Below are 25,840 nucleotides of genomic sequence, written 5' to 3'. Positions count from 1 at the left end.
ATGACTGGTCCTGAGCTATTCTGCTGTGCCGATGCCACCAACAGCATCTCCCAAGTGTGGCCCTTCCCCTCATACCTGTGCAAACTCACAGATTGCTTCAACACTGTTTCAACCTGACATACAAATTCACAGGCTTCTCCTGCCTCCCAAGCAGCCCCAGCTAACGCCATGTTTGGCAATCTAGATTGCAGCAACTCAGTGACACTTAGTGGCTTAATCAAACCAGTGTAATGCTGATTAGAATCAAGTGTAACAACAAATTCCAAACTAGAGTGGCCTGTGCTCTCCACATGGGGGAAAGTGGGCCACAGAATGTCTCTCCATTAGGTAAGAGGGTTGCTTTCTGAAACGGCTATTATTGACAATGAGTCCCAAGACGGGCAAGTCATTGCAAACTTCCTTGCACAGATCATATTAGGTAACAGACTTGTCTTGGACTGTCTGAATTAAGACCTACTGGTCTCCCTCTGGGATTTATTCATAGTAGGCTGAATCAGAGACTCTGGTCAGGGAAGGCAGAGAGACTGAATGAAGTCAATACAGCAGGTCGGCTTCATTCTGCTGCTTAGGATTTTATTGATTGTTGCCCTAATTAAGTGACGGTATGAGACAAGTTGACTAGTTTGGTTCCAGTCTCTGTTGGTCTAATTAATCAGAGTGACTACAGGTGGCATACTCATGTAAAAATTTACCAAAAGCCAAGATGGGGATGGATCAAGTGTTCAGTTTTGAAAGAGACAGTTTTCCTTGGTCCTCTTACACTCCCTGCATGTCTTGTTGGGATACCAAGACTGCATTGTCCTGACTGCTCTTTTACCTGGGCCATTTCTCAGGACTGTTTATACATCTGATAACCTTAAATCATGAAGTAGTGTCTAACCTCAGACAAAGAGCATGCTTACTGCTTACTATAAAAATGGAGGATTCCCTAAGCTCAGCAGTCATCACCTGCAATGCAAACCTACTGCATGCATAGCATCCATCTGGGCTACATCACATCGCCCCTATGAGATTCAGGGGCAAAGGAACTAGAGTAAATAGCATGACACTTAGACAACCTGCTATACCATGAGTAATTAAGCCCCGTAATCTCTGACCCACGTCTCATGTCTTTTGCCAGTCTCCATGATATAAACAGGGTAACTTATTAGTTTGTAAGTAGGGTAAAAATCAAATCCCAGATCCAACATGTTTATCTCTGGCTTGCAACACATATGGCATATGATAGAAACCCAGTTAAGACAATCATCCCCATACTTAATGTCCAAACATGAAATTACATAGCTGTCCTAAAGTGGAACCTATCTTCCTAGATTATTTAATGGAAGCAAGAGAAAACTATTAACACATGAATGTAAAAACAAGGGTCACTTCCCCATTTTCCAGGCCTAACCAGCGTATGAAACCTCCACATAAAACTAGGGTTACTCACTTCAGTTCCGGTTCCTCCAGAGTAAAACCCCTCTGAAGGGGCACTATTACCACCAGTTCACCACACTAGAGTGTGGAGGAAAAATACTAAGTATATGAGATGCTGTAATCTTACAGTTTGAACGGAAGGGTGATTTGAGATGTGAAAGAAAGTGAATAAGAAGTGCTACTAGCCATGGGCAATATGCTTTTAAATTCCAAACTTGATTTCAAAAAGTAGAATCAATCAATCAAACAAAAAACCTACTTCAAGGATGTAGAAGAATGATAAGAAAACTGATATTTATAAAATTAGGTCTCTTTTGCAACAAGGAAAGGAAGGCAGAAAAAGTATGCCAGATTCAGGGAATAAAAAGTGTTAAGAAATACCATAGTTTTATATCCCATTATCAAAAATCCTACACAAGCACATCAATTAGGATTCAAAATTCACCTTCAGAAATTTAATAAAAAGACTCAAATGTCACCAAGTGCTTTATGTATGATTTGCAAAGATTTGTCTGTTGGCTATTACTTAAACTGCTTTTTAAAAGCAAAAAAAAAAAGAAAAAAGAACTTAAAAGAGAGGATGAGATAACCATTCCGAAGCAGAATTATAGAAGCTAATTATTAAAATAACTCAGCATTATATCCAGACCTCTAACTGAGCAGATATCAAAGGCAAATTGGTAAATATTCTAAAATTACTGCTTTGTAATGTGTATGATTAAAACAAACTGTGCTAAAAATTAAGAAAATTAACATTGCTTCAGAAATTTCCCATTCACTTGTCTCCGTAAGCCATTAAAAATAAAAATAAATGGCTTTTCAGAACAGCCACCATCAGGAATGTGATGTGTGATCATTTCTCTGCCCACCTGAGAGCAACGAGGTAAAAGGTAGATATATTTATTCACACCACTCTGCATCTTCATGGATATGTGAGGCTGTCAGCATGTCCCATAACTTAATTAGGTGGTGGCCCTGCTGGAGGTGTGCTTGCTTACCGTAAACAGACGCAAATATCTCAAAACTACCCCCAATTCCCAAGAAAAACGTTCAAGTGTAAACCTGTCTTTAACACAAAAGAATATCTTTGGACAATTATGGAAAAAATCACACTTCGTTCTTTGCTTTGCGGGGGCCTTTGTCTGAGCAGGGGCTGAGGAGATGCAGGGACACTCGTGACAGGGAGGGAGGGGCCCTGAGAGCTGGCACTGAAACACACCTGCTCTTCCCACTTAAAAAAACCCTTCGGAATAATTTACATGAGCTCCCACCCAAATTAAATTGCCTTGAGGTTTTCCCTCCAAGGCTTCTGGCATTATAAATACCCCCTGACTTTCCACTGTCATGTTTCCTCCATCAATCATGCAGTAGCCTAGAATTAAATTGAAATGATTGGATCAAGAAAAATCAAATTTTTTAACATTGAGTTTCAGTAATGTGATTACGAACCTTTTAGTGATATTGTAATTACTTTGAAGCTTTGAGCATATGTTTCTACTGAGAGCATTTCATGGAGAAAAGCTGCATTAGGAAAACAAGTAAATACAGACCCCAATGAAGCCAAAGTGCATTTGTTGTAAAGTTAAAAGCTGAAGGTGGAAAAGAGACAAGGCATCCATGTAATTTACACCCTAAACATGCTGCATAGAATAACCACTTAAAAATCTCTACTGCTTCCAAAATTCAAATAATTTAAGCACTTCCCTCTAAGGGCAAGCATTAGGGAAGCAATAAGAAGAAACAACAGTAAAGGACAGGGGAAAAAAAAAAAAAAGAAAGGAAAAGTCATCGTGCTTGTGCTAGCTCCAGTATTTGCATGGAAAAGGTGACAGGCAAAACTCTCTCTCTTAAAATTAATGAATCATCTCCTCAGAATATGAAACATTTTGAAGATGCTTAACTTTCACCAAAGTCAAGGCATATAGTTACTTCCCCTATTTGTTAATTTTTTTCTCCCATCTCAACACTTAGTGGGATTCTGCTGGACTAGGAGCCCCAAAGATAAATGAAGTGGGGCCCCACCCCAAAGGTTAATAACAAAAGAGATTGGATTCCTCAAGGGACATGGGGGAAGACAAACTGGAGACAAGGACAAAGGTCTCCTCTCCTTTGAATCACACTTTCACTTATGCAACAATTATTTATTAAGTACAAGCACATTTATTTCCTCAAGAATAAGGCAGGTAAGTAAAGATACACCATAAAGATGGAATGAGATTTGGTTTTTAAAGTTTAGAGGAAAATAATTCTGTCAAGACAGTCTGAAGTACACAAACCTTTTGAAGGGTTTGTTCCTTTTGATTATATTAAAGTACAGCTAAGTGCCCTAATAGCTTAAAGATCCTAAGTGGGAAGCCATGTAAAAGCTCCAAGTGCTTAATCTGGCTACTGGCAACTTTATTTTATATTTCAAATTTGAATTCATATCTCACTTTCAGTGACAGGCACAGCCACTTCCTACTGCCCTAGAGTTCCTAGCATCAAGATTGAGTGGTTCCTCATTACTCAGAGCAAAACCTGAATTCTCCAGTATGGCATGGAAAACTGCACTGAGCTGGTCCCGACAGCCTAATCTATCATCACCTCCTACTCTATGCTCCCTGTGCTGCATCCGGTCAACTACTCATCCTTCCCAAAACAGCCTCTGCTAACAAGCCTGCCATCTTGCTAGGGCCAGGCCCTCTGTTTCGAATGTGCTTTCTTTCTTGGCCTGCTCAGGAGTCCAGTCTGTTGTTAAGATCCAGCTCAAATAAATTCCACCTCTGCGGAAGGTTCCCCTGCTTTATCACACAATGAAGTGCACCTCCACGATAACATCTATTATTGCCGACGGTTACTTTCCATGTGTACACAGCATCTTCACTAACGGTGACTTCCTCATTTAGACACGCACGCTTAGTGCCTATCATAAATCCTATAATTTAAGGTGTCAATAAATATTTGCCGAATTTAACATTTTCTTTTTTCAGCAAAAAAATGAATGTTTCTTCTTTAAAAACCAAATTCTGCATTCATCTATTTAAAAAATGTATTCCATACGACTGTAGAGTTTCTCCTAACTGTACTAACAATGTGTAATGGAGTATTTTCCAAATGTTTCTGTTAAAACTGCCTTAGAAAACCAAATTCTATGCTGACATCTGTGAGAAACTACAAGATTTCGCTCTTTTGTCCTTCTCAACTTATTTTAAAATTCTAAGTGTATAATTTTCAACCAACCCATATTAGTTATTATTTACAAAGGGCAGGAAAATGGTAAACTATTCCAGGGATCATTAAGTGTCGTGAACTGTCAAATCAGAGAGCAACATACATATAATGGTTATTTGCTTCTACTTTGCCTGATCATCTGTTAAGTGAAGTGGTATCTCCTGTCCAAAGCATAACAAAACTTCCCCTTCTCTACAGGATACAAATTAGCAACCTGGTACCTCAAACTACCCAGCTGCAGTGCATTATGGGAGTCCAGGAGAATATTCACACCTTCTTTTGCCACCTGGGAAAACTACCTTGAAAAGTGAGTTATGTCCTTGGCTAACTTCATCAACTAGTCCATACACCCCACCTCCCGGCACACACACACACATACACACACACACTAGACACCTCATGTGTAACACTAGTGCATTACCTTTAAGTGACCTCACAACAGGCAAAAATCAAGTCGTAGCTCTCTGTCATTCTTCTTTCATAAGGAAGTACCTAATCATACGTTCAAATGGTGAAGCATTACTGGTAACTGTGGGGGGCTTAATAATGCCTCCTTGTCCATGAAACCTATGACTGTTTCACGATATGACAAAAGGGACTTTGCAGATGTGATTAAGTTAAGGATCTGGAGACGAAGAGGCTATCCTGGTGGCTCCTGAATGTAACCCCATGTGTTCTTTTAAGAGGAAGGCAGAGGAAGATTTGATGGCAGTAAAGAAGGCAATGTGCACAGAAGCAGAGACTGCAGTGATGTGGCCAGGAGCCAAGGAATGCCAGCAGCCTCCAGAAGTGAAAGAGGAGTCTCCACAGGAGCTTCTATTAATAGAAGGGGCTAGCACAGCTAACACCTTGATTTTAGTCCCTTTTAGTCACTTTGGGGCTGGGCACAGTGACTCACACCTGTAATCCTACAACTTTCAGAGACTGAGGTGGGAAGATCACTTGAGCCCAAGAGTCCAAGACCAGCCTGGGCAACATAGCAAGATCCTGTCTCCACAAAAAATAAAAAAATTAACCAGGCAGGTTGGCATGCACCCGTAGTCCCAGCTATTCGGGAGGTTGAGCCCAGGAATTCAAGGTTGCAGTGAACTGTGTTTGTGTCACTGCACTCCAGTCTGAGTGACAGAGGGAGACCCTGTCTCAAAAAAAAAAAAAAAAAAAAAAATTGTCATTTTGGACTTTGGGCCTCCAGAAACATAAGAAAATAAATTTGTGTTTAAAAGTCATTAAACTTGTGGTAATTTGTTACAGCAACAACAGGAACTATACAAAAACTAATACAGTAATTAGGCCATGCCCCAATAGTGTATAATATTAAAGAAAGTGAAATAATGGTTCTAATGTTTGTTTTCCTGAAAACACTACTTTTATGACCAGAACATGAGCTTATTTATAGTATGCTACCATTGAAAATTTATCTGACATAATTTGACACAAAAGTAGAATCAGTTTTAAATGTATTACAACAGTGATGCATTTGTCCTTTTCTTAAGGTTGTGTTTATAACACATTGCTTTTCAGTATTTCCAAAACAACATACGCTTAACGCTGAAGATCTGGAAAACACAGGAATCATAATAAAAGAAAACATTCCACAACCCAAAGATATAATTTGGGGGTATACTTCCTGATATTTTTACATATACAAATGGCCCTTAATGCTATTTAGTCTCCAGTTATGGTAACTAAATGGTCACATTAACACTTTTTTAAAAATATCTTTCCCAATTATTAAGAACTCACATATATTTGTCCATCTTAGATCACTTAATCATCTTATCACCACTGTTTTAAGACAAAAAAATCTTATTACTTCTAGAAACTTCATCTCAAATAGTGTCTCCACTCTCTCTCTGACTGACTTTACCTGTATAACTTGCACTCTATTAAGCATAAAATGATTAAATTGGCTGCAAAATCCAGATGGAATTTTTAATAAATTTATACACAAAGAATTGTGACAACCATGTCTTGATCCAATATGAAAGTTTCTTAGATGTTGAATCTCCATTAAAAATTATTCCAGAGGCCCAGCGCGGTGGCTCACGCCTGTGATCCCAGGACTTTGGGAGGCCGAGGCAGGTGGATCACGAGGTCAGCAGATCAAGACCATTCTGGCTAACACGGTGAAACCCCGTCTCTACTAAAAATACAAAAAATTAGCTGGGCATGGCAGCGGGCGCCTGTAGTCCCAGCTACTCGGGAGGTTGAGGCAGAAGAATGGCATGAACCCGGAAGGTGGGGCTTGCAATGAGCCGAGATCGCGCCACTGCACTCCAGCCTGGGCGACAGAGCCAGACTCTGTCTCAAAAAAAAAAAAAATCATTCCAGAACTGTCCCCCACACAACAAAATAGAGTTCTAAAATGGGCAGTAATGCTGAGAAATTGCCAGAACATAAAAAACAAGCACAGAGACAGGGTATAAAACTCAGACCCTGAGAATAAGATTATTTGGTGACTTCTTTGAAATCAAGATGATATAAAAATCAATACCTATGACAGAAACTCTGCATGTAGTGAGACATGGCAGATGCCACACACACACACACACGAGAAAGGGACAATGAATAACGGAGAAAACTCTAGAGAGTAACAAAAGGAAGAAATTTCAATCATGGGTTGAGCATCTCACAGATTCCTAAATGAACAAGAGTGGAAAGCCCACATGAAATATTATTCTTAAATCCGTCTAATTTTCCAAGGAGCAAACCTAACCTAATAAATTTTTTTTTTATTTTTTGTGGAGACAGGATCTTGCTATGCTGCCCAGGCTAGTCTTGAACTCTTGGGCTCAAGTGATCTTCCCACCTCAGTCTCCAAAAGTTGTAGGATTATAGGCGTGAGCCACTGTGCCCAGCCCCAAAGTGACTAAAAGGGACTAAAATCAAGTAGATATCTCTACTAAATATCTTTCTCTGTACCACATGATTATGTCTAAATTGACTGCCCAGTAAAACACATATACTTCCCATCTGATCCTATGAATTCAGACATCTTCATGTAAAAATGTATTTAGATATTGTCACACGTAATTATACAAATTTGGTGAATGTCAACTGTCTCATGCAGTCTACCCTTGTCTGCGATCAGCAGCCCAGACAAGCAGCACCTCAGAGAACATGGCCTCACTTGTGCTTAAATCTGTACCTCTCACACTCTGGGAACTCACCAGAGAGCTATAAAGGCCTTTCAGGAGAAAGGAGGTCGATTTCAGCGGTGGAGAAAAGACCCAAAGCACATGAAATATTATTCTTAAATCTGTCTAATTTTCCAAGGAGCAAACCTAACTTGCCCCCATCCTCTAGCTGCCCAGAGTTCACCACTCCCCAACTTTGTTTCAATGGGAAAAAAAAAAAAATTGTAATCAGGACTGGACTTCCCTGGAAGGAAAATGCTGAGCCAGGGGCTACAAAGATTTCCACTGCAGACAATTCCCAGTCTAGGGAATTTCTCCAGTAGGAGCTGTGGTGAAGCCTGGTCTGTTCTGGTCAGGCCACTCCTGTGATAACCCTCAGAAACATTACAACCCACAGTCAAGCCCTGTGGCAACAAGTAACAAAGAACTTACCTATTGTTCAGACAACAGCTGCTCCTGTGAGCTGAAGAATGAAAAGCTAAATTCCAGCTTCCCAGAAAATCAAGGAATGTGGGAAAGAAAAAAAATGAGGGGACAGAAAAGAGGAAGTGCAGGTAGATGTAAAAGAAAAAAAAAAAGACCAAAAACTAAAGGTTCACCTCAGAAACACAGATACTACAAACGTTCCTTCCTATTTCTCCATTGTACTAACATGAGCAAGTTTCAGGCATCTACTTCCTATCATTTCATGATCTGGAAAATGGATCTACTCTGCAGGTACAATAAGCTTTAAAACTGACTATGCAGTTACCAAGGGCTTCATCATACGATCTTATTTATGCACTGAAACTCCAAAAATATCTCACAATAGGAGTAACTGGTGTATTCAACAATTACATAAATAAATAATAAAAAATGTCTCAATCAGGACAGCAATAATAGTTTTCTAATTACTAATTTTTCCCCTCATTTGATGAGGGTAGGGGTGGAGTTGAGCAAAATGGGTGAGGCTGCTAACTATTGAACATTCTCTCCTCCAAAGGGCTCTCACATGAAACTTTACGGGGGCCTCTGTTCAGAGTAAAAGTAAATTGGAGAAAATCATCAAGAATCCATCAATACTCTTAAAAATACACACATCTGTCCATAGATGGTCTTAATATGTGCCTAGGTATATGAGTTATGCAGATATCTATGAAGAAGAAACTCTACTCTGCACTATTCCGGGTGACACAGTATCCACAGTTCTGATGACATTGTTCTCTCCACACAGAGAAGAAACCATAAATAGAACTCTAAGCATCATGTTTCACATATCAAAGAAGGAGATACACACTATTTTTGGAATACAAATACACTTAAAGCTTTAATAACATGACATAAAACACCTGTCAATGAGAGACATTAATTTATTCTACAAAAATAAGAACTTTTTAAAAAGAAGTATGGCCCTTAATCCGAGATGATATAATGACGTATCAAATCAATGTCACCACCCTGAGAAAAGCCATCTCCTACCACACGATTACCTCATCATTCTCAGTGAAAGACTACCCTCTATTAATAAAAGCTATTAACACTTTATCTAGACTTATTGACACTAGTGTAACTATTTTCTACAGCATTCTATTTCATAATTTTCTATTACTGCCATGGACATCTTTCTAAAAGACAACCTGTTCATAATGCTCTTCCATAGATAATGGTTCAGTGACTCCTCCCTATCACCAACTTTAAACCCACCTCCTTGACAAAGCTTATCTGGTGTGCCTGCCAGCCTCACCAGATACCTTTCATTCCATTCTCTTCTCTCCCCTCCATGCCTGTCTAGAAGGCCTCCTTCACCTAGTTAACTCCTACTTGTCCTGCAGGACAACTGGAATGGCTCCACTGGGAAATAATTGGATCTTCTAAGCTCAATAGGCTGAGCTTTCCAGTACTTCCTTGTATAAACCTGTATCATGATACCCACCTTTCAGGTTTGTAAATCTTTACTTTTCTGTACCCCTTCTAGACTATGAACAAGAACCTGATGAAGGGTAGTTGCTAATATCCTGGCTGACTGTAAAAGAGGTGTTAATTGCCCCACACTGAAAAGAGGGTGAGAAGGTGACACATAAAATTTCATATGAAGTTGGTGTCATTGGAATTGGATCTTAAATAATGAACAGTAGTTTTCAGACATACAACAGAAAGGGCATTCGAAGAGAATCACATGAGCAAAAGAAACATAAAAAAATCACATGTTGCAGGCACGTATGTGTGTGCTGATACGTACATACATCTTTCTAATTACTCTTCTGCTGCAGTGGTGAAGGTGGAATCTATACCACCAATATAAGCCTAATCAGCCCAACTAGGCCATAAACTCATTGGGAAGAAATGGTCATTTCTATGTGCCTTCTCCACAGGCAATATATAGACATATACAAGCTGTGTGTACCCACCCCTACCCAGCACCACCTAATACATATGGTATAAAGAAATGACACTGAATAATCATAAATTTAAATACCTATTCATCCAAGGAAAAAAGGTTTCTATTTGGTGAAAAACAGACATTTGAGTGAATCTGTTAGAGTCCTAGGTAATTAGGAAATTACTGGGGGAAAGAATCCTGCTACTGTATTTCCTTTGAACCAAGATTCTATCCTACAGGATGAAGTAAATCAGCCAGGGAGGGAAGCTGTAACATAAATCAGCCGACTGTCACATGAGTCTCTTTCTTTAATGTTACAAAATTTAGGGAGAGAAACCATTCAGATTACTACAAAGAAACATTTAAAATGAGCTCATTAAATGCAAATGAAAACAGAAACATTGAATAAGCACTGGGCTACAATTAAAGGCTGAAGAAACAGTAGGTAAGAAGCAATTTTTATTGATCAAAGAACTAAAAGCTAACAGAATAAAGTATTTTGCATTAAAACTGCTCTCAGGAATATGAAGCATTTCGAAGTAAGAACTCTTTTTTTTTCCTGCATTTTTCAAAAAAAGCTTTGGAGGTAGGAATGGATTTACATATCTTAATACAAAGTACTTTCATTGTATCATTTTCAGGCAATGAAACTATGAGGTTTCAAAAAATGCAGACTTCAAAAATATCCTCGGAAATAGGGCCAAAACTGTAAAGGACAAAGGGTCATTTTAGAGCCTTTGGACCGACTCAAGGAAAAACTATTATATAATTACATAAAACCTTCTATGCAAAACTTTATTAGAGCCTCTTTTTGACACAATTTTACCTCATCATAAACAGCAGCTTTGGGGTACTTAGGCATAGAGTTGCTTTTCATCAACTTATTAAAATGGCAGGGCAAAGAGTAGTACACAGAATATTCAACTAGAAATAGAAATTGAGACTTTAAAATTCACCGCACACATGCTTGAAAACAAACATGCAGATGTATGGGCAAATGGTGAAGTCAGAATGCACATTCCTGATGGCAAGGGACTTTTTCTGCTGTGTTCCCTCGTTTCCCTGGCACCTAGAGCAGTTAAGGGTACACAGCAGGTGCTGAAATCACCGCATCTGCTTTTGTGAAACTAACGCATTATAAGATGAGAATGGGAAGTTTTCTTCTAAATTAATTTGCAAAGTCAAAAGATGCTGTTTTTCATCTGTCAAGAGGGCAAAAATAAAAAATCTTTGATGGCACATGGGAGGAAATGGGCACCCTTATACACACTGAAAGGGAGGGCAGGGCCACCAAGGACAGTTGTGCAGCTTGTACACTGAAAGGCACTACACCTAGGGTGAGAGAGAGGTGGGGACTGGAGATCCAGGAGGTGTTCTGCTAGTGAAAGCTGAGTCAGTCTCGGGAAGGACGTCTTTTGGTAATTTTCAGGCCAGAGGGGCAGGGCAGCTCTTTACTACCATGTTGTATTCGTGGAGGCTTTAGATAGCTTTGTAAAATAGGGCAACTTATTTTAGAAAAATTTTGAAATACCTAGGAAAATTTTAAATCTGCAAACTCTTTAACTCAAATTGTCATACGATTTCTCTTTTACATATATGCTTACATGTGCAAGTAAAAAGATATGTCCACAAACATTTCTGATAACAGTTGTCTGTAAACCTGATGAGTGCTTATTTGTTGGTAAATATTTTCATTAGTGTATCCTATAAAACACTAGACAGGAACTGCTGTGGAGTGAATCTGTACATGCAGATATGTAAATTCTCAAAGAGATGCTAAGTGAAACAAGGTATAGAAGAGACTATGTTCCAATGAATGGTTTTTGTCAATCAAAAATCTTCTTAAAAGTATAAGACACTGAATGTGTATTTCAATACTGACAACATTGGTGTATATATAACCAAGCACTCTAATATCTGCTGTTACTCAAATACCTAAATCCAGTTCTACAGAACATTTAGAACATACCACAAATTATCACCACTAACATTCCATTTTAAATACAAAGAACTGATCATTTTTTAAAAAGTCAAAATATATTTTTAATAGAGATACCAAAAATTACACTTTTCTACATTGAATTCTTTTAAGCTTTTCTATTCTGCTTTGTATTATCTTGAGGTCCTTCTCCACACCTTCCACAAAGGCACAATTTTTAACCGACTTCAATTAAATTACGTTTCCATAGCTGCCCAGGTCAGGGCATTCAACATATCAATCGCAATCCAGGTGGGAAATGTAAGGACTTATGAAACAGTCCTCATCCCAAGAAGGGAATCTTTGGTTTTGAGAAAGTAAAAGGAAGGTACATTCCATTAGCAGTTAGGTCCCAGTCAGTCCTGTTTACTCCTCTTCTACCAGGAAACCCATCTTTACGTTTCTCCAACTGGCAGAATATTATTTGCATTAAGGTTGGGGCGGGAAATTAAAGAAAAATAAAATTAAAAAGAAAAAGAAATAAGTTTTCCTGTTTTAGGCTAACTTGTCCCAGAGGCAGCAACAGCACAGCCCAGATCCAGGAAGAGTCTTGATAATATTATCGAATGTGCTCTGGAGACTCTCCCAGCTCTCCCTCAACACAGGGAGAAGAAAAACAAATTTTCCTTTGTTTTATGGAATGAGTTTAGAGACTCTTGTTCTCTGTAACTAGTGATTTCAAGTATTCTGTTTTATCTAACAAGTACAACGAAGGTCATGAGAAGCCTGAGCAGGCCTGAACTACAGCTGCCTGGGCACCACAGTGAAGGTTATAGGATAAGCCTGTGCCCAGGGAAACCTAGATAACGAACATCTGGGTTGCTTGGCAATGGTCATGTGCAGTCCTGTCTTTGTCCTGCCTCTGTATCCCTGCTTTGACACCACTGTAAGTTTGCTTCAAGCTAGCCCACCTCCTTTTGTGAAGTGTGTATAAAAGTCAAGTACTGTCTTTATTCTGGGCCCAGTCTTTTGCATGTGCGTCAGCTGGGCCTGAGTGCACTCGATAAAGATTCTCCTGTTTCAACCTGAGGTCTCTCTCGTCCTCCTGAATCCCGCAACACGGTGAGTGTAACAGAGAAAGCATAGGCCTGAAAGGAGCAAGCTTTGAGAAGCACTCTTACCTTTAACAGAAAATCCCAGATACATACTATTTACATTTTGATCTCCAACTGATCACTGGATAAAATCTATAATGTCTTTCCTGGCTCTGAATTTTTGTCACAAAAACACAAAACCCATCACTCCAAGGCTTCCTTTTAATGGTTTTCACTTTCACCTACCTTTAGCACTGTTCACCACACCCAAATCTCAAACTGGCCATTCAGATGTTTACTGAAATGTGGCTAATGAGGCTGGGCATGGTGGCTTACGCCTCTAATCCCAGATCTTAAGTGCCTGTCTTCATATAGCTTTACAATAAATTTGTTTCTCTTAAAATTATCTGTGCACTAGATTAAGTTAAATTAAAATAAAATGTATTTAACTGTCTTCAAAATAAGGTATAGGCTATTTTCTTCCTGTAGACTACTGATAGCACGGATTTTGGAAAATCTCTTCTACTTGGTTTTCTGATTCAGTTCAGACTTGTGCTTACAAGTGAATCTTACGTAAATGTCACCTAAAAAGAGCTCAAGAAAACTCAAAAAATTATAACTTTTTCATAATTTGGTTAACTTTCAAGTCATTCACCAAAAGTCAGACCATGCTAGAAAGGGAAGAAAGGTTGGACAACATTCTTGTTTTACCACAGAGACAAAGACAATGCCAGTTAGCTGGCTTGATTCTCCCACTGATGGGCAGAATGTTTACATTTTAACAATAACTTCATAAATAAAAACAGATGTAGTACGTGTTTTCAGTGCATAAAGATCATATATTTTATGAATCCACCTCTCACCTTACCTCTGGACAGACCACATCTGACTTCGAACGTACTTACTGCAATCAAAAGTGTTTTGTAAGGGACGCTCCTCAGGAATTAGCCCTAAACAAGCTCACTAAACCCTCCATACACAACCTGGAGAAACTTCCACAATAATGAAACCCCATATAGCACTGGCTTCTAAACATATGGTGCATTTCCATTCATTTTTAGGGACAGCCCCTAAAGTAGTTTTTGGTTCAACAACCCTGGAAGAGGACCTTTGCACCTTTGCTCATCTTACACATCAAGTGTTCATGAACAACTCTGATGCCACTAAGTTTTGTTCACAAAATTGCACCTCGGTCATTGTGTTTTACCAAAAAAAAAAAAAAAAAAAAAACAAAGTTATTTTGCAAAAGGCAGTAGATGTAATCTTGGCTATTATTTACTCTCAATTTTTCTTTCACCTCAGCCCTCCAACGAGAAGTTTAAAAGGAAACATCCGAGGGAGCAAGAAGTTTAGATTCATCTGGAGGAGTTTCTGTGGCGCCCAGCCACCCTCACCAGGTGCCTTCCATTAGAGTTTAATGCTTTGCTGGGGTTTCCTGAAAGAGCCCCACAAAGAGTGGGTCTCGATGGGTCCTGAACCGCACGACAACTGGCCAGGGCCGCGAGGGCGAGGGGCGGCGGCGGGGCGAAGGCTTCGGGACCCTACACGGTCCGGGGGACCATGAGCGAGGACCGGGGGTGCGGGGCCGCCTGGCGTCCCCGGTGAGGTGGTCTTCACGGGAACGCTCAGAGCAGGGGCGGGCGGGCGAGGGCTTGGAACGCACACACTGGGGCCCCGGGCCCGCGTCGCTGAGCTGGAGAGCCCGGCGGTGCGGGCCGGGGACGGCATGGGCACTTTGGCCCCGTCACTGACAGTTGGCACCTGGGGTCCAGGTCGGCCGAGGCCACACCGGGGCGCAGGGCGGCGCAGAGGCTGTACCTGGCAGGTACCCACGTACCTATCATGGTCACTGGGCAGGTGGCGGCTGCGGGCCAGGAAAGGGCCTACGCGCGCACCGGCGCCAGCCCGCGCCTCCCACCAGCGGCTCTCCTGGGTTAAATCTTCCAGGGCTCCCCGCCCCGGCGCCGGGCCCTAGGAATGCGCACGCGCGGAGGGTACTCGGCCCAGGGCCTGCTGGGAGTCGTAGTTTTAATGCGTAGTTTCTCCTCACGCCTCCTGCCCTCCAGCTCACCGCCGCCTCCCTTTCCGGCTTCAGGCCCAGCAATCGTACGTCACCGGGGGGCGGAGCTATGCGCCCGCAGTGTTGACCAGTCGCTTAGCAACCGGGAGGCTTACCTTTGGAAGCTTGTTGCAGCTCTAGCTACGGTCCTGCCCTCTTCCCGCCCCACCCCTCCCCTAAACTCCCTTCACCTAGGAGCTGCCAAACATCTGGATCAACCTGGGCACTACGAGGGGTTGAATTTCTACCATTAACGCGCCTTTTGACATTTTTTTCCCGACCTCCTGCTCACATCCGTAAAACCCACTGATTCTTTTACTACACTTTTTATGAGAACAAGACATTTTCTAGGAAGATGGTGGCAGAGAAAGAGACCCTGAGCTTAAACAAATGCCCAGACAAGATGCCGAAGAGGACCAAGCTGCTGGCACAACAGCCGCTCCCGGTGCACCAGCCTCACTCCCTGGTTTCTGAGGGCTTCACAGTCAAAGCCATGATGAAAAACTCAGTCGTAAGTGATCTTCCTGAATTGAATGCACTCGCTCCGTATCAGGGGACACGAGATTTACAGAGGTTGGCCAGCCCTAGGATGGACTCTGAGCCCATGTCCTGGGTGGTCTTTGCCAAAAATGGCAATTACTTGGCAAGTAGCAGACGGTCCCCCACAGTGTGTGGGGGGCAGGCTAGGTTGTTAGAATCCTGGGCAAATGATATACTCTGCCCATTGATAAGCACCTTCCTGATAACTCATCGTTTCTAAACCGCCCAAAATTACTCTTACGCTATTTACACGAGGTAAAAAGATCCCCTTTAATTACTGATTGCTAACTAACCCCACTCAGCAAAGGGCCTTACAGAAGATGAGCTCTTAGAAATCATAAACTCTTGCAAAATTTAACATGAGCTGATATACAACTGGGAACATAAACTCATTAAATAATCTATAATGAGAAATTTTGGAATATCCTAGCAGTTACTCTAACAACACTTGTCTCTTAGAAAATGATGTCATCTTGTTAGAGTACTGAAAGACCACTTAATATGAACACTGTTTCCTGACAGGCCTTTTAAGATGATGTGCTTTAAACAATACAAGCTTTAGCTCATGTGTCTCTGCTACTAATACAATTCATATTTCATCTGCATTATTTGTAGTAACAAAAATAAAATATTCTAAGTATCATTAGAGAAAAAAAGATTAAAAATACATACAAATATTTTAGCTGTCTGCATGATAGTATATATTTTTTAAACCTTCCTATTTGTTAAATAGCTTTACACTTGGTATGCTAAGGCAGATTTTGCTACTGAGTAAGCACCTGTCTGGGAATGAGGCATTAAATAATAAATGCAGCTTTCAAATTCATATAATTTACACCCTGGGAAGATCTGAGTTATTACATGTGGCAATTCATTATGTTAAATGAGTAATGTTGTTTTCCAGTGTCACATTATTTCCTTTGCTTATATGTTGTAAACCTAATAACTTATTCCTAAACGACATACTTAAAATACATGAATGAAACAGATTACCTATAGACCTCTAGGCCAGGTTCCCATGTGGTTATGCAAAATGATATCCTAATTATTGGGAAGTGTGTCAGGTGATTTACAGTAGTTAAAATTCTTGGAAATAGACTAAAATTCTGCTTGTTGTAGCTAATTCGTTTTCATGGAATTTCACATAAATTGGTTCTCCTAGGAGTCAAGATGATGCATTTATCAGCAATACCATAACCATTCAAGTTAATAATTTAGTTTTCTTCTACACAATATTTACAATTTTGGTGTTTTTTAATGTTATAATTTAATATCACAATTTTTTTTAACTGGTCAGGGTTCTTTTCTGTTATTTCCTAAACTTGTGTTCATAATTCTTGTATCATGTTAATTCTTTAATATAATCCTATGCCTAAAGAGATAGTTCTGCAAAATCTAATGTTTCTATATTGCCAGATGTAGTAAATATGCCTACATGACTTTAAAAAAACCACATTGATTATGAAGCAGGCTTCTTTATAAACAACTTATTTGTGATACATTATCTTATCTTTTTATATTCTAAAGGAAAATCTTGTGCTAGCAATACTTCTCTTGCCATTGGAAATCATAATTCTTAAATGCAAAGATTATTTATCCATTCATCTACTTATTCAGTCAGCAACTCTCTCTCTCTCTTTTTTTAATACCCAATACTTGTTAAGCACAGTTCTGGGGATTTGGGATCAGCAGCGCAAAGTCCCTGCCCTTAGTACTCCAAGGTAAACCAAAATAACAACATTCAAATCTTGATAAAAGAAAGCTAGACAATACTGTTTATACAAAATAACTTCAGTGGTACAAGAAATAAAAATTTTCCATTTCATAACCAATATTTACATTTCACCATTTTTATCTTTAGCAGTATAGACTTTTCAGCATTATAAGATCAAAATATCCTCATGTCTTTCTGAAGGTGTATTTCGATTCAGGATATGTATGACAATTTCCAGCTTTTCTTAATTGCGACCTCATGCTCAAAGGCCAATACCCTCCAAATCACTTTTCCAGTTAGATAAGTCACCATTCCAATGCTCTTCCACTTAAAACATGAAGAATTGTATATATCCTAAGGAGTTACACAGAGACTCCTGATATTTCTTTGAGTGCAATAGTGATACAAGTACATAAACTTGATCATAAATATGTTTCATCAAATGGGCTGTGCAAGCAGAAATGCTTATTTAAACAGTCAGTCTGGATATGAGAGCGCAAAATTATTGAAAAATAATGATAAATGTAAATGGCAAAATTTTTAAAATCTCAATGTCAAGTATTGTTCTTCAATAGAAAGTAGACTTTGTTTCCATGAAATTTTTGTTGCATTCTACAAGAAAACAAGCATCACAAAAGCCCTGCCATCAAATAATATTCAAATTCACATTTTTATAGTGCTTGCCTATAAAGAGATGTAAGAGATACACAATTTGAAGATTTCAAAGTTCATTTTCCTTTTAAAGGCTTTATTTGGGTTGCGATAGAGCCTATGACCAGAAACTATTAACCAAGCATTTTGTTGTCTTCATCTTGTCAGATGCTTTCTGTGCTGAACATGCTTATCGTGAAGCAAATTAGAAAATTGACCCAGGTTTATGGTGACAGGGAAGTTGAGTTTAGCCTAAGCTTTCTATTACAGCTTTCCTTCTCAATAGACTATAGATGCTTTATGCTCAAAGTTTAGGGGAATGGAATAAATACATATTTTTTAATATTAAAGGTTGAGTATTCCTATTCCAAAAGTCTGAAACCTGAAATGGTCCAAAATACAAAACTTTTTGAGTGCTGACATTACACTCAAATAAAACTCTCTTTCGAGCATTTTGGATTTCAGATTTTCAGAATTGGCATGACCACCAGTGTATAATACAGATATACTCCGCTCTTTGTACAGATTCTGCCTCCGTGGATTCAACTAACCTTGGATTGAAATGTTTAGGACAAAAATTTTATCTGTATTGAACATGTACAGACTTTTTTTTTTTAGTCATTATTCCCTGTTAAACAATAGAGCATAGCAGCTATTTATATAGAGTTTATGTTGTTTTAGATACTATAAGTAATATAGACATGATTTAAAGTATACGGGTGGAAATGTGTAGGTTATATACAAATACTATGCCATGTTATATCAGGGACTTGAGCATCTGCAGATTTTGGTATCTGCAGGAGGTCCTGGAAGTAATTCCTCATGGAGACTGAGGGACGACTGTATTCCAAATCTGAACAAAAAACAAAAACCAATCCAAAACACTTCTGGTCCCAAGCATTTCAGATAAGGGATAGTTCAACCTGTATTTTACATGTATAGTGCGTCCAATCATGTACTTATTTAACATGTAGTGGTAATCATCAATATTTATACATTCTATATTAAGATATTAATTTGGCTGCTGTAACAGAGACCAAATAACAATAGCTTAATTAAGATGGAAGTTGTTTCTCTCATAATAGAAGTTCAAGTTTGTAGGTAATCCCAGGAGGTTGGGCAGTATTTCCCCGTGAGGCGGGTGCAGGGGCATAGGAACATGTTTGTTCTTTGTATCCTGTAAAATGACACCTGAGACAAGGTGGGCTCAAGACCACTAGGGTCAAATACCTGCCCTCAAGAAGGAGGAAAGTAGAAGCAGAGAGCTTCCCATTATGGGCATGACCCGGACACAGCACCCCACTTTCATTGTCATCCAACTGGCCAGAACCTAGTAATACACCTACATTTTCCCGTTTTGCAAAATCCTGTGAAAGCTTGACCCATGAAGTAACACCCAAGCCCACATACCTGTCTCCTCAGGAAAGGGATGAAGGAAGCTATGTAGTTCCAAAAGGGCATCGTCTCCAACACCTACTTCAGGTAGGGGAGAGAAAAATGGGTATGGAGCAATCTGCAAGAATGAGGCAAGAAGAACTGAAGAGCAAACAGCTTCATTATGAAGGCATGTCCCAGAAACAGCAATCCTCACTCCTGCTCAAATCCTGCCAAAACCTAGTCTTATGGCCACAACTAGTTGCAAGAGAGGCTGCGACATGTAGTCTTTAACTGGTAGCTCTGTGTCCAGCTCAAACTTGCAATGTTTTATGACTGTAGCCAAGGGATATTGGGGGATAATTAGAAGTGTCTAACTCCAGTGCTAAATGTGCTACATTATTGGTGAAGAAAAGGAGAGAGACAAGTAAAATAATTACAATACAAATAAACAGATGTCTCTGGTAGAGAAGTACTAATGATGAAGGGACCAAGTGGCGATAAACTAATGGGGGCCCTCATCACCTTTTGTCTAGGTTTGTACAATATCATCCACCCATCAACTGGTTAACTCCCTCAATCAATTATCGGTACAATTACACTAATCTTTCCAGTACAATGTTCTGCTCCTATCACTATTCAGAGCTTTTGGAGCTTCCCAATTCTTATAGAAAAAAGGCATGATACTTCCCCAGGGCCAGCAAGATCTTCTGTGATCTAATCCCATTCTACGTTTTTAAATTTCATCTCCCACTGTTCTCGTTTACTTCAGTCAATCTGAACCCAAGAAGTAAATCCGATTCTTTATTTTTGTGTTTCTGTTTATGTTGTTCCCTTTGCTCGAACACCCTTCTCCCTACATATCTGCATATACAAATTCATTCTTGTATATCTGCATATACAAATTCATTCGTCAGGTAACACATATCTGTTGATCACAGACTATGTGCAAAGCACTGTTTTAAATGCTAGGAATTTAGCAGTCAGCAAAAGACAGAACACATGCTGTCAAGAAGCTTATATTTTTATGGCCAGCAAAATGCCAGCTGCTTTAAGAAGACTTCTTTCGTTCTCCCTTCCTGTCACCCACATAGAAAGTTATCCTTTATTCATTGTGTTCTACTTTATATTATGGTCATTTCTGCTCATGTTTTATCTCCTTACGTAAATTCTCTGTGAGGGCAGTATCCACATCTAAGTCATTTTTTAATCTTAACCAGAACCTAACAGTGTATTCAATAAATATTTGATGAATGAAGGAAAGCAATTCTACCCTTTCTTCTTATCTCATATTCTCCCACTTTCTTGTTATAATTGTTATTTGTCTCTATTCTGAATTTTTTTAAACCATCCCCTCTAATTGCGGAGCCCACAAGCTCCCTTTAAAACTCGAGAAGGCCGAATCATGGCATTCTTCACCTCAACCCCTCAGGTGGCTCCCTGCCTCACTCAGAGTAAAAGCTAAGGTTCCCATACTGGGAAGGTTCTGTGTGATCTGCCTTCCCTTGCTGCTTTATGCAAATCTGTTGGCCCTGCCTCAGGAACTCATTTGGTGCCATGCCTTTGCCCTTCCTGTTTCCTCTGCCTGAAATGTATTTCACCCTGTGTGTCATCAGCTCTTGATGCTTCAAATTTCTGTTTAACAATTAGCTGTTTAGTGAGCCCCTTCCTGACCACTCTATTTTAAATTTCAGACCCTTAACAATCCCCTCCATCCCAGCTCCAGCACTCCCATCTCCCTTCCCTGTTTTATATTTTTCCCTCTAATATTAATTTAGTTGAGCCTGTGTTTTCTTCCACCAGAGAGTAAGTCCCAGAAGGAGAGGAAGCTTGTTTATTTCACCTATTGCTGCATCCTCACCTCAAGAAAAGTGTATGGCACATAGTAGCTGCTATTTATCTTATTTTGATCAGTTGAATTAATGAATGACCATATTTTATACTACAGTTAGACAATCATCTTCAAATTAGTGGCTTCAAAGAAAATGCCAGTGATGTTATATAGATATTAAATCTAGAAATGAGAATAATTTGCAACTGTTTTATGCAGTATTAGTTATACATGTTCATTGAAAGAAGTTAAAGTGGTTTGGCTTAGAAAAGCTTTTTCCTGTCTAAGATGATGAGAAAAAATTGAGTCTTTTTTTCCTTGATTCTGTTTTACTTTTAATTTTTTATTTTGAAAGTTTGCTTCGCCTTAAGTCAGTTCGGTTTTGGAAGGTACAAATTTTGACTTACTTTCCCTAAATGGCCAGATAATTGTTACATAACCCTTTATATACTTAAATTATGTCAAATATCTTCCTACTAAATTTAGGAATTCCTATCCAATTTAAATAATATGTCAGTGCTGTGTTTTTATTATTTCAAGTAACTTTATTAATAATTGATTACTTAATGTCATATATTTATTCTTTCCTATATAATAAGGCTAGTCATCTTCATTCCATTTGGATTTTAAAACCAATCTTATGAAAAGGCACGGTAGACTGTGTTTTTCCACTTAATGTAGAAATCTCAAACAATTTAATATTTTGTGGTTGTTTAGAGATACTTATTAAAGGATAGAGCAAGGACTGGAACCTAGATTTCAAGGTTTTTCTTTCAACAGTTCTCTCACATATTGTGAGTGCATCACTTGGTGAACATCAAACCGAACACACTGATGCAACCAACACCCAAATCCAGAAATATTGTCAATGCCACAAAACCCCGTCTGTCTCTTTCTGGTCACTGCCCAACATACCCACATGCTAACCTTCTTCCGACTTTGGCCAACAGACTAGTTTCACCTGGTTTTGTACTTCAATGCATGGAATCATAAAGTATACAATTGGTTCGTGTCCAGTTTCTTTCATCAACATTCTGTTGGTGAGATTCACCCACATTCTTGCATACAACTATAGTTGTAGAGAAATCCTTCATGTTTATTCCTGTCTAGTATTTTCTCGGATATACTGTGATTTATTTATCCATCGCTTTCTTGATGGGTATTTGTGTGACATCCAATTTAGAACTGTCACAAACAGCACTACTAGGAAAACTCTTACACTTTTTTTGGAGAACGTATCTACGCATGACCAAGGACGTATTTCTGGGAGTGGAATTGCTGGACCCTAAGTCATGCATGTTTGGCTTAGTAACTAAACTAAAACTGTTTTCCCAATTGACTTTTCAAGTTTAAACTCTTTCCAGCGCTGTTTGAGAGTGCTGTTTGCGTTACAATATCACCAATAATTAATATTTTCTTTATTTTGCATTTTAAGTATTCCAGTAGGTATGTAATGTTATATCCATATTATTTTAATATTAATTATATTGTGACTAATGAAGTTAACGACTTCTTCATATATTTATTGTCCATTTGGATATGCTGCTTACGGAAGTGTCTTTTTAAGACTTCTGACTGTTTTTCTCTTGGCTTGATTTGGTTTATTTATTTGTAGTGCTTTTGTCCATCTATATTCTAAATGATATGAGGCATTTGTCTAGTATTCTATGTATTGCAACTACAGCTACCCACTCTGTGAGTTTCCTTTCCATTCTCCATAGTGGCTTTTGTTGCTGTCTTTTTAAAGTTACATACTTTGTGAAGAAAATGATTACCTTGAACATATTTGTGTACTTCTTCATAATGTGTTCCTCAATCAGTTTCAACTAGCTCTCAGTGAAATACATATACATTAGGACACATGACTTAGAAAATAAATTGGAGCGATTGGAAATGAAATAGAATAAACAACAGTGAAATAATAAATTAAAATGTAATTAAAGTAGAAACTTTGGGCTCAAGGAAAGAAGCATCAATTTTGTCATTCATAAGGGTCAGTATATTTATCAATGGATGTTCAAATTTAATTCTGAGCTTTTTGGCATCTGTTGCTGAAAGAGGAACATTATACACATCTCACTATCACAAAAGGAGAATCCCGTCAATCACTATAGGGAACTGAAGCTTGTGTACACTGAACTCTCTGAGAAATTGGTCATGTCACATTTTAAATACATGCCACACACCATGTCTACATTTTTATGTTTTGCAAGAAATGCAGTGAAAATATCATCCACAGAAGATTTCAGTGAGGGCTAAGTACATGTTATTAAAATGTATCTTGGCAAATTGGATTTTGCATGATATTAAATTGCTGTAGTACATGTACATAGGCTTTCGGTGGTCCAATTTGATCTAGAAATGGAATTTACAGTGCTCACAGGAATGTGTAGATTGTACGTATTTTAGTCATTGTTCTCAGTTCATTTCATGACGGGAGCAAGATAGCTGCTGTTTTTATAAGTTGGCAGGGAGAAAATGTGTAATATGATAAAAACACAGAGTTGGATGACCTGAAAGGGTCTGAGTCCAGGAAAGTTTCCTGAAGGGAATCATGTTTGGTGAAATATAACAGTTGAGAAGGACCTAGGGGAGTGTGCAAAGGCTAAGAGAGACCAGGCTCCAACTAGTTTGGTTTTCAATCTTATTTTCTCCTTTTTTTTTTTTTTTTTTTTTAGATAAATAAGGGATATGGATGTGAAGGAATTGACCCTTTAGACATATTTTGTTTTTTTTTTTTTTTTTTTTTTGCCAAAAATAATTATGTTGTAAATTCTATTCATTATATACATCTTTAAAATTATTTAGATTGCATCTATTTTTCGAGAGTATATAGAGTATATATACCTACCTATGTGTTTGTATAGATTGCAATGTGTATAATTATAATACTTTATATGGAATTTTATGGATTCCTTCTAATATGCTAATATTTCACATGTTATTGAAAACTCATAAGCATTTAAAAGACTTCATAAAATTCTATCCTTTAAATTTGTCATAATTTACTTAGTCTTTCACTTAGGTTGTTTTCAACTTTTTGCTATTAGTGTATACATAATGTTAAAATGAGTGTCTTTATATAAAAAAGTTTTTTCTGTATTTTACAGTGTTTCCTTAAAATACAATTTCTGAAGTAAATGTACTGGGTCAGAGATCTTATCAATCTTAAAACTCCTATCAAGGTTTTATTAATACTGCCACTTGCTGTGCTTGAATGTGCCTATTTTAGCTCCTCTTGTGGCCTCCCTAAGGGACTTTTGACTTCCCGGACTAGCCTGCTGTCTACGGCTCCACCTGCCAGTATTGAGGGTCAGGATCTCAGCACCTCTGAAACCTATTCATGATACAAATGAGGGGGTTGCAAACATCTAAGACTGTAGTTCTCAGATTGCAAATTGTAATCACTTGAAAGATTCCCATTTAATTCTTCTAAGCGTTCTGGGGTTGATTTAATTAGTCTTTAATTAGGGGTTGGGAACATTTGGGCACACAGTATGATGGGGAAGATCTGAGAAAACTGTTTTCTAGATGGCTACTCAATTTTTCCAAAGACATTTACTATGTAATGTTTTATTCGCCATTGCTTTGTGTGTTCTTTTTCTTGTTGTGTGTTTCATAATTCTACGTAATAGAGATATTTGAGAGGAATTTTTAACCAATGTCCACTGTTTTGATAATTGTGGTAATTAAACCACAACTTGGTAATATGTTTTAGAAATTGGTGAGGCTAATTTATCCTGCTAATTCCCAGAGTGTTTACTTTAAATTTTAACATTTTACCGGTTTAATCTTCCAAATGACCCTTTAATAAGATGTAAAGTCGAACATCATTTTGAGATGGAAATGATCATATAACTCACTTGCAAATAGTGATCATCATATAACACTGTCTTCACTTATAGTAATATAATTTATCATTCCATGCTCATAGGTGTACGTTTTCCTAATAAGTATTTTTATATTTATTTTATACCCAGCCATCTCACTAATCCTCTTTTTAATCAAATGTTTTCACTGAATTGCATGTATTTTATTTTAATCATGTTCTTCTACATTTTGAAAAATTTAAATATACAAATAAATGTAGAAATAGAAAAAGAAGTATCTATTCACCATCTAGATTTAATAAACAATATTTTAAATAATAACGTTATATTCTTATAAGTAAAAAAAAAAAAAAAACCTCACCAAGAGAGCTATAGCTTAATTTGTACTCTGTCCTTTCATTCCCAGAGGCAAGCAGGATCCTGAAGTTTGTATACATTATTCCTAAATATGCATAATGAATATATATGTATTCATATATCCTATAGATAGATAGATACAGAGATATAGAGATAATTGAAATTCAAGAACTGTTCTTCAGGTTACTTTTTCATCTGAGCTATTTGGTTATAGTGCAGGTTTCTGTAATGCCTTCAGGTCTTATTCAGTTCATTAATAGCAAAATGCTGTCAGTATAAGTAGGACATTCAGATGTGACTTTCCCCATCTTGTTAGTATTTTGTGCCACAAAGTAACAGCAACTGGA

At 38.3% G+C, this 25,840-nt stretch overlaps 2 protein-coding genes across 3 annotated transcripts in view; one reads left to right on the top strand and one right to left on the bottom strand.

Annotated features, from left to right (window-relative positions):
• The window catches only part of PARK2 (parkin RBR E3 ubiquitin protein ligase), a 1,293,247-nt gene extending 1,278,131 nt beyond the window's left edge, over positions 1-15,116 (bottom strand). Inside the window, exon 1 of the mRNA XM_011999643.1 lies at positions 14,975-15,116. Within this exon, the coding sequence (XP_011855033.1) occupies positions 14,975-14,981 (7 nt within the window). The 5' untranslated portion in view covers positions 14,982-15,116. The remainder of the gene's footprint in view (positions 1-14,974) is intronic.
• Positions 14,926-25,840, top strand: part of PACRG (PARK2 co-regulated) — a 605,305-nt gene continuing 594,390 nt past the window's right edge. For both annotated transcript variants that reach the window (XM_011999645.1, XM_011999644.1), the window contains exon 1: positions 14,926-15,707. In XM_011999645.1, the coding sequence (XP_011855035.1) occupies positions 15,552-15,707 (156 nt within the window). In that variant the 5' untranslated portion in view covers positions 14,926-15,551. The remainder of the gene's footprint in view (positions 15,708-25,840) is intronic.

The sequence above is a fragment of the Mandrillus leucophaeus genome, unplaced genomic scaffold (genome assembly GCF_000951045.1).
Source record: "Mandrillus leucophaeus isolate KB7577 unplaced genomic scaffold, Mleu.le_1.0 Scaffold6, whole genome shotgun sequence".
NCBI classification, from domain to species: domain Eukaryota; kingdom Metazoa; phylum Chordata; class Mammalia; order Primates; family Cercopithecidae; genus Mandrillus; species Mandrillus leucophaeus.
Note: the sequence above shows the minus strand (reverse complement) of the source record. Positions and strands in the feature narration are given on the sequence as shown.